Below are 10,046 nucleotides of genomic sequence, written 5' to 3'. Positions count from 1 at the left end.
GCCAACCACTGGGGGACACAGGAGCCCGCACTCAATGAGTGGGTGATTCCGCTCTGCTAATCATCAGATGAGGGGAGGAGGTAGGGGACCCACGTGGGTAACTGGGGAGCCCTGCCTTGATTGGGTAAGTGATTAATAAAAATAAAAAAAGCATTATAAATAATTGTAACTGGTCAATTGTATGAGTCGGGCTGGGCACAAGCCTGTGTGTGTGTATATATTAGACCACAGGGGCCCGCTCTCAATGTTCAAAAATATATCCGAGCATAATTTAGCCACAGAGGATCAATAGTTTATTAAACAAAATAACTGGATTAAGTTTAATCACAAGCACATACAGGTATCTACCAAAATAAAGGAAACACCAACAGCGTCTTAAAAGGGTGTTAGGCTGCCAGAATAGCTTCAATGCACCTTGGCATAGATTATACAAGTGGGCCAGGAAAATGCACCCCACACCATAACGTATACTTTGTATCCTTTGTTTACTCAAGGGCTTTCTTTATTTTGGCAGTTAACGGTATGGCTGCAGTTTGGGCAGCATGCACACAAATATACCCTTGTTGCATTGTGGCCATAGACACATAGCCATGCTGAGAGTGGTGCAGCACCCCCTGAAAAATCTTTAAAAAATATTATTTTGTAAATATTTTTATCAAAAGTAATGCACTGGGCCTTTACTAGTATTGACGGACCAATATAGATGTCTACAGCAAGAGCAAAACAAATATTCCAGTTGAACAGTGTTTCCAACACATTGGGGCGGCTGGCTTCCGGGTTAAGGGAGCTTGTGTTAATAAGAAGCGCGGTTTGGAGGACGCATGACTCGACCTCCGCCTCTCCCGAGCTCGTTGGGGAGTTGCAGCGATGAAACAAGATCGTATTCACAAAATTGGGGGGGAAATTAGGTAAAAATCAAGTTGCAAAGGCACAACATCCACATTAAGTTAAATATTTTTCTTGATCAAAAAACATGGAAAACCACATTTTGTGCAGTATTAATTTACCATCCTTACAAACCACAATGTAAAATGTATATAACGGTATTGTACAGAGGCTAGTCATCTAGGTTTGTACCTGTAGACTTTCCATCACCATGAAGATCTATACAGTAATTTAGTACTTAGAGACAGCAATTGGTTTGTGATGATGTGGCTCAGTTGGTAGAGCATTGCGCTTGCAATGCTAGGGTTTACTAAAAAAAATTATTGTATCAAAAAGTAACAAGAAATGTACATAACAATAACGAGGCTATATACAGGGGGTACCGGTACCGAGTCAGTGTGTGAGGGTACAGGTCATTTTCAAATAAGTTGCATTTAGAAAGTATTCCAAGAAACTGGAAAACATATCAAGCAAGTATTTTTACATTCCACAAGTATTTTCAGATTAACTGTTTTGTATAGATAATTATCAGACTCATGTTACAAATGATGGTAATCACAAATACATCTAGTTTACAATTTCACAAAAGCAGTGCACTGGGCTTTACTAGTCCTGTATTAGCAGACTGATATACCGAACAAGAATATAAACGTACCATGCAACAATTTCAATGATTTTACTGAGTTACAGTTAATATAAGGAAATCAGTCAACTCTGCGCCTAATGAACTTATTTAAAATTATCAATGTTCCAAAAACTTATTGGAAAAAGGACCTTTTGGGTCAAAGAACAACTGTTTTTCCCATTGTTTTTCCCACTGGAAATCCAAGGACCATGGGACGATGTCTAATGAAATCTTTGACTTTCAAGAAAGTGTTCTTGAAGGATGGCATAACTGTGGGAGAACTGTATACACAGTACAAACATTTGGGGTGTTGAGATTTTGCCAACAATTGTTTACAGACAGATTATTTCACTTATTCATAGTATCATAATTCCAGTGGGTCAGAAGTTTACATACACTAAGTTGACTGCCTTTAAACAGCTTGGACAATTCCAGAAAATTATGGCATTGCTTTAGAAGCTTCTGAAAGGCTAATTGACATAATTTGAGTCAATTGGAGATGTACCTGTGGATGTATTTCAAGACCTACCAAACTTGGTGCCTCTTTGCTTGACATCATGGGAAAATCAAAAGAAATCAGCCAAGACCTCAGAAAAAGAATTGTAGACCTCCACAAGTCTGGTTCATCCTTGGGAGGAATTTCCAAATGCCTGAATGTACCAAGTTCATCTGTACAAACAATAGTACGCAAGTATAAACACTATGGGACCACGCAGCCATCATACCACTCAGGAAGGAGACACGTTCTGTCGCCTAGAGATTAATGTATTTTGGTACGAAAAGTGCAAATAAATCCCAGAACAACAGCATAGGACCTTGTGAAGATGCTGGAGGAAACCGGTACAAAAGTATCTATATCCACAGTAAAACGAGTCCTATGTCGACATAACCTGAAAGGCCGCTCAGCAAGGAAGAAGTCACTGCTCCAAAACCCCCATTAAAAACCCAGACTACGGTTTGCAACTGCACAAAGATCGGACTTTTTGGAGAAATGTCCTCTCGTCTGATGAAACAAAAATAGAACTGTTTGGCTATAATGACCAATGTTATGTTTGGAGGAAAAAGGGGAGGCTTGCCAGCCGAAGAACACCATCCCAACCGTGAAGCACAGGGGTGGCAGCATCATGGTGTTGGGGTGCTTTGCTGCAGGAGGGACTGGTGCACGTCACAAAATAGATGGCATCATGAGGATGGAAAATTATGTGGATATATTGAAGCAACATCTCAAGACATCAAGTTAAAGCTTAGTCGCAAATGGGTCTTCCAAATGGACAATGACCCCAAACATACTTCTAAAGTTGTGGCAAAATGGCTTAAAGACAACAAAGTCAAGATATTGGAGTGGCCATCACAAAGCCCTGACCTCAATCCCATAGAAAATTTGTGGGCAGAACTGAAAAGGCGTGTGCAAGCAAGTAGGCCTACAAACCTGACTTAGTTACACCAGCTCTGTCAGGAGGAATGTGCCAAAATTCACCCAACTTATTGTTGGAAGCTTGTGGAGGCTACCCAAAATGTTTGACCCAAGTTAAACAATTTAAAGGCCATGCTACCAAATACTAATTGAGTGTATGTAAACTTCTGACCCACTGGGAATGTGATTAAAGAAATAAAAGCTGAAATCATTCCACTATTATTCTGACATTTCACATTCTTAAAATAAAGTGGTGATCCTAACTGACCTAAGACAGGGATTTTTTACAACGTCAGGAATTGTGAAAAACTGAGTTAAATGTATTTGTATGTGTATGTAATCTTCTGACTTCAACTGTGTCAGAGAGAGTTTGTGCCACACATTGGAGAACCCCTTCCGTATCAGCTGGATGACATACTGGTATTTGTATATAGCCAACAGAATTAGCTACACAACCTAGACCCCTTACAGTACCTGATCGCTTTTATAATTGATACTCCTCCAGACAACAGATGTCACACCACATGCCCTGCAGAAGACAGAAGTCACATCACAAACCCCTCCAGGTGTTAAAGGTCACTCCACAACCCCTCTGGACATTGAAGTTCACACCACAATAATATGATAATGTGTTGGATGCTGCAAGAGAAGTGCTGTCACAAACACTCTAGAGGAAAAAGGATAAGCAGGTACCTACACTTTTGAAGTTACTGCAGGCATCCCCACAAAAGCAGGCAGATATTCAGAATTTCTGATATTTCCAGCTATATATCAGAGGGTTGGATGAAGTTGGACTCAGGAAGATAATGAGATTCATGACGGGTGCTGATGTAATGTGTCGGAGGTAAAAGTCTAGTTCACCACTTAGGATGGTCTGTTGAGACGCCATGTCACACACACTATAGTGCTTGTCCAGCAGCACCAGCCCCACCACAGCTTAGCCACCCGATGCAGCCCCCATGAGAGGAGTCAGACCTGTCTAAAAGAGAGAACATATGGGTCAGTGACATCCTGCCCCCACACGGACACCACACTGTCTAACACCAAACCTCATTTCTGATGTCTTTGACTCTAGCCCAGATAACATGACCTGCCAAGTTCAGCTGATGGTGGCTGCTCTCAACTTGGAGCGGTGCTCCATGTTGGCAGTCCAGGGTCAGTGCTGCGTTGCGCTTGGTCTCGACGGGAGTGTGGATGTCTGAGCCCATGTCCAGCAGCAGCTTGACCACAAGGACGTGACCATTCATGGCAGCCAGCATCAGCAGAGAGCTACCCAATGTACTTCTAGTCCTGACAGGAAACACACACAGTGAGAGAGGAACAGACAGGGAGAGGTGGAAACATGTGGACAGAGATGATATTACACACAGTTCAGAGTGGTAAAAATCTTTGTGACTGACAGGGATGGTTGTGTGTTTCAGAGGTTGATAAACTGTCGTATCTGGAGTTGATTTCAGCACCAGCATTCATGAGGATCTTGATATTGATGCAGCCCCCTGAGGCGGCCAGGCTGAGAAGAGTAATCTGAAATGCTACACTGCTCCTTGTTGGCCCCACGCAGCAGCAACAGTTTTGCCACCTGGAAGGAATGGACCACAGGTTATAATTGGGGAATTTCCACTAGTGTTTTATCAAAAAGGTAACAATTTAACTAATGTAATGTTCAGGGAAGAATGTGTTTTAGTGAATCGCATCACCTCTTGTCTTCCTACAGAGCAGGCCAGGGAGAGAGGTGTGTTTTGATTCTCTCAGACTGGGCTTCGATGTCCTCGCCTTTATCCAGTAGGATCACCACCACGGCAATGTGATCCGCTCTAGTAGCCAGGATTAGAGGAGTGAAAGTAGGGGACAGAGATTACTCTCCAACACCTACATACACAGACTCCCACTTCTACACAGAAACTATACATTTCCCAGAAAAATGTACATATAAATATAATAATCTAGCTAGGTGGTGTGATGTAGATGTGCATCGATGTCCAGAGGGGGAGCATGGGGGGGGGGACACTGAATTGATGGGCATCTGTGCTGTGGGTATGGGCGAGGTTGTAGTGTTCAACATAGACACTCTACTGCTCACTGCTACTGTAACAGAGGGAGAGAGAACAATTCATAAAAGAGCGTTCAACCTATAACTAAATCAAATTAGATTTAGTTTAGAAGCAGTTGGGAATTATGTTGAATGTATTGAAACCATGTTCAGCATTAAGGAAAAGGATGGGGGACAGAACACTCACCTTACTACTTGTTATTAGAAGAAGAAAGAAAGTGAAGAACCAGCTTCTACAGTAACTGCTCACATAACTGCCATGATGTCTACCAGCGTGTCAGTGACAGTCTGTGTGGGGAAGGCCACTATGAGTCTGTCGGGGGCCTGAGTGAGAAGGCCCAGGTCCCAGGCCTGTCAACTACTGTCCCAACATTTACTGCTGGCTCACCATCAGCCTCTGTAGGGCAGGGCAGGTGATGTTGGTGTAGTCTGCTGTACTAAAGTCTAGAATGCTGAGTGGCCAAGGTAAGAAGCTGGTCTACAGAGGTAGGTGGCTGCCCCGGGTCACCCTTCAGGACTTCGGCCTTCATGCACTCTTTGGTGAACTTCTTCTTGAGGATCTTCTTCTTCTGCAGCTCAGCCTTCTCTATGGCTGAGATACTTTTGGCTGAACTCATTCAGTTTGCTCTCCGTCTCTTCCACAACTCACTCCAGGGGCTGGTACAAGTAGAAGAGGGGCAGCAGATCTGTGTCTGGACTGTCTGCAGCAAGTGGGTTACCCTGGAAGGGGCTCGGCCTCTGCTTGAAGCCGTCTGAGACAGCTACACAAGACAACACAACCAGTTAGCTACAAGGTTGTACCATACAATATTACAGCAATCATTATAACGCTTTGATACCTTGAGCACTCAACTATTGTCTAGTTGTCTTCTTGGTCAGGGAATTAACAAAGTTAGACCTGTATTTACTATTGGACTGACATTTTGTGAATTTAATTTTTTTTTCTTCACCTTTTATTTAACCAGGTAGGCAATTTGAGAACAAGTTCTCATTCACAATTGCGACCTGGCCAAGATAAAGCAAAGCAGTTTGACACACAACAACACAGAGTTACACATGGTGTAAAAAAAACATACAGTCAATAATACAGTAGAAAAATAAGTCTATATACAATGTCAGCAAATGAGGTGAGATAAGGGAGGTAAAGGCAACAAGAAAAAAAGGCCATGGTGGCGAAGTAAATACAATATAGCAAGTAAAACACTGGAATGGTAGATTTGCAGTGGAAGAATGTGCAAGGTAGAGAGAAATAATGGGGTGCAAAGGAGCAAAATAAATACAGTAGGGGGAGAGGTAGTTGTTTGGGCTAAATTATAGATGGGCTATGTACCGGTGCATTAATCTGTGAGCTGCTGGTGCTTAAATCATAATCGGTCGACCTCTACTTTGAATATCCTTTTTTGGTTCCATGTAGAACCCTTTCCACAGAGGGTTTTACATGGAATGCAAAAGGGTTCTACTTGGAACTCTTTAAGAATCCTTTTTTCTAAGAGTGTACAGAGGAAGGATTGAAGATGGCTTGGCTGGGAACATACTTACTAAAGGGCTACTAATTTATTCACACTGTTGGCTATTGAAAAATGATTTCAATTTGTTTTGGAACAGCAAGCTTGTTCCTATTGCATCAACTCAGTAAGATAATGACCTTAACTTAATATAATCACTTGATCATTTTGTTTTCAAAAGAGGGGTTTCCTATTTTGCCTCAACAATGAGCTTGGGCGGTCAATATGATTGAAATCTCTAAACAGAATAACTAGTTTAATTTAAACCCAGAGAGCGAGAGAGAGAGCCCATACCTTGTGCCAAAAATAGTGCCACCATGTCCTCTTGCCCCCCTCATGCAGCCTCTATGAGTGGGGTGTATCCCTCATTATTGACCTCCTCCAGGTTGGCGCCCCTCTCAATCAGCAGGGCAGCCACCTCGGTCTGTCCCCTTCAGCGTCAGGATAACAGAGTTCATCCCTAGTCCTCTGTGTTACAGATGAGTTAGCATGTAAGCCCGTAAGAACAAATACAATTCCATAGTTTCATTGGAAGTAGTGGGTAGAGGCAGATTTGTTCTCTGCCATTGCAAGGCATGAAATGTCAAAAACAGTCTCATGACAATGGTATGGACCTCTGAAAGCATTCCTCTCTACAAGCCTGTATTTGTTGTTGAGAGAGTCCTTTCAGGTGATCCCTGGCCCCATACAGCTGTGGAAGGCTGTACATAAGCAGTGGACAGCCATGTGGAACTACAGCGTATCTGCAGGGGTGGATTCTGTGAGTGCTCGAGGTGAACAACATGCTGCAATTCTTCCTATAAGATAAAAAACAAGTACAATAATTTGGTTAGTCACAATATTTCATTAAAAGTACATTTCCTGCCTTAGTTACGGGTAAACTGTGATGGTTAGTTGTGAACTCGGCAGGGTAGCCTAGTGGTTAGAGCGTTGGACTAGTAACCGGAAGGTTGCAAGTTCAAATCCCCGAGCTGACAAGGTACAAATCTGTCGTTCTGCCCCTGAACAGGCAGTTAACCCACTGTTCCTAGGCCGTCATTGAAAATTAGAATTTGTTCTTAACTGACTTGCCTAGTAAAATAAAGGTAAAAAAAAAAAAAAAAAAGCTCAACCTATAATTTTGACATGAGTATAGCTCTGCAGATACTAGAATCTGAAGAATCTCAAATATAAAATATATTTGGATTTGTTTAACACTTTTTTTTGGTTACTACATGATTCCCTGTGTTATTTCATAGTTTTGATGTCTTCACTATTATTCTACAGTGTAGAAAATAGTAAAAATAAAGAAATGCCCTGGAATGAGTAGGTGTGTCCAAACTTTTGACTGGTTCAGTTATTCTATCATTGCCTTGCCAAACAATAGTAATGTTATGTGGTAATACAACATGTTGTAACTAGTAAGCTTGGTTTCGTCCCCTTCCCTGCAATTGTCAACTCGTCAGACGTCTTATACGTCATCAGAACTTAATTTGAGGGGAGAGGGTGTGTCTTTTACGTGTTTGGAATGCAGTCCGTATTTTGGCTAAGGTATTACGACATCCGGGAATTTTGGGCATTTTTGGCATACTAACTATATACATACTGTGACCAATAAGCATATTAAATACTCATACGTTACGTATGAGATCTCGTTTTTCCCCCCGAGTTCCAAGTTGTCTTGAAAGCGCAACTGTATACACTACAGTATCACCATGATATATGGGAGCTATACAAAGCAGACGGACCGTTAGAGCTACTACGTAAACATATCCACAGATTTGTATAACTAAACCAAGATAGACCACATCCTTTCGTTTCCAATGCGAACAAATGTGTCAGTGTGCAGAACAAGTAGGGAGGTGGGCAGAGTCAAGCACGAGCTAGCAAGATCACATTTGCCTGTTCGAGCATTCATCTCCATATTTCCGTGAATTCGCATTTTCACTCCTGAACAACATGATTTTTAAAATATTTTGGCAAATGGCAAAGTCTACAAAACTGTTTCCACTCTGTTAACAGATTTTAGTTTTGGGAACAGAAAACTGTATTGAGATCAAATGTTTCATCGATGAGAAAATTAGCAGAATTCGTCCAAAATCTATCTTCTCCCACTGCTGTCCACTGGGATTCTTCTCAATACTAAATTTGGTAGTGAACGGAAACGCCAAGCGGATGCTTCACATTTATACATCAGGTAAAATATATATATCATTGTTCTATCTGTGACATACCTGTTACGGAAGCGGTAAATCGAAAACGGCTGCCATCAGGAAATAGATCTCGGGAACCGGACCGGCTAAATGGAGAACAGCGCAGGGGACATTGTACAACAACGCCACGAAGATACACAAAGTCATTTATCCAGCGACATGGAAGACACCTGCGTGTTCTGTATGATTGCTGAAAACCAAGACAAGGACACGGAAATTGTTAAACAGGTAATAATATTTCGTGGGGATGGGCTCGTACGCAAGCATTTCGCGGTCAAGTCAGGGTTCGGGTCTAAAAGCACTGTTTCGGCTGCTGCTACAGTTTTGATTCGGTACTGTAGTTATCTGACGCAATTTCCATAAACGTCCACATAGAGATGTGAAAGTTCTTAATAAGACACACTAGATATCATCTTTGTGCACAAAACATTAATTTAATTCTTAAAATAAAAACTTTTTCATCACACATAGCCGAAGATAATAACAATTTATACTTTATATACATCCAACAGAGTACTACAATAGGAGTCATAATACTGTAACGACCCTAGGTTTATAATCGCGGAAAACGACTGCCGCACGAGCATGCTTTTGCGGCACAGTCGATAGCGCTCCGGATCTCGGGCTCGAAGATCGAGGGTTCGAGCCCTGCTCCCTGCTGTTTCATTACAATACTCATACAACTTAGAGGTCAAACAAGGAAATGGTTCCCATTGTTTCTCCACCATTCATTTTTCCCACAGACCTCGTTTTATAATGATGGAAAGAACAATTGGAAGCGTTTATCTGTCTGACTGCTATGTTTTGTGGGTATTATTGAGTGAAGGTGCCATGTTTTTGGATGACATTGTCACTGAACCCTGTGTGATTTTGGTCAGAGTGACCGTTAGGAAAATGTGGCCCACTGTGCTCAGAATGGCAGAAATCACATTTAGTTTATGGTAATTGCGTCCATAAGGCTCAGGAAGTTTTCCCCAGCAGTGAATTGAATTAAATTGCCAAAATGATATAGCCTAAATAGCATACTCCTGTCTATACTAGAGGTCGACCGATTATGATCTTTCAACACCGATACCGATTATTGGAGGACCAAAAAAAAGCCAGTGCCGATTAATCGGCATATATATTTATTTATCAGTTGAAGTTAAAAGTTTACATACACCTTAGCCAAATACATTTAAACTCCGTTTTTCACAATTCCTGACATTTAATCCGAGTACAAATTCCCTGTCTTATGTCATTTAGGATCACCATGTTTTTTTTAAGAATGTGAAATGTCAGAATAATAGTAGAGAATGATTTAATTCAGCTTTGATTTATTTCATCACATTCCCAGTGGGTCAGAAGTTTACATACACTCAATTAGTATTTGGTA

At 41.6% G+C, this 10,046-nt stretch overlaps 1 protein-coding gene and 1 long non-coding RNA gene across 5 annotated transcripts in view; one reads left to right on the top strand and one right to left on the bottom strand.

Annotated features, from left to right (window-relative positions):
* Positions 1–270: 270 nt before the first annotated feature.
* On the bottom strand, positions 271–8,842 carry LOC118387002 (uncharacterized). 3 transcript variants are annotated; one of them, XR_004826327.2, is made up of 8 exons: positions 8,693–8,842; positions 6,774–7,276; positions 5,162–5,735; positions 4,622–5,009; positions 4,325–4,503; positions 4,015–4,214; positions 3,622–3,899; positions 271–3,453 (listed from the first exon to the last, which is right to left on the bottom strand). It is a non-coding gene; the product is annotated as an uncharacterized LOC118387002 (long non-coding RNA). The 3 variants fall into 3 exon arrangements; XR_004826326.2 differs by having other exon boundaries at positions 4,622–5,006; XR_008140814.1 differs by having other exon boundaries at positions 4,015–4,208; positions 4,622–5,006.
* Positions 8,750–10,046, top strand: part of LOC118387001 (adenosine 5'-monophosphoramidase HINT3-like) — a 12,574-nt gene continuing 11,277 nt past the window's right edge. For both annotated transcript variants that reach the window (XM_035775077.2, XM_035775076.2), the window contains exon 1: positions 8,750–8,899. In XM_035775077.2, the coding sequence (XP_035630970.1) occupies positions 8,762–8,899 (138 nt within the window). In that variant the 5' untranslated portion in view covers positions 8,750–8,761. The remainder of the gene's footprint in view (positions 8,900–10,046) is intronic.

This window comes from Oncorhynchus keta, chromosome 8 (genome assembly GCF_023373465.1).
Source record: "Oncorhynchus keta strain PuntledgeMale-10-30-2019 chromosome 8, Oket_V2, whole genome shotgun sequence".
Classification (NCBI taxonomy): domain Eukaryota; kingdom Metazoa; phylum Chordata; class Actinopteri; order Salmoniformes; family Salmonidae; genus Oncorhynchus; species Oncorhynchus keta.
This window is presented reverse-complemented; position numbering and strand designations above follow the sequence as displayed.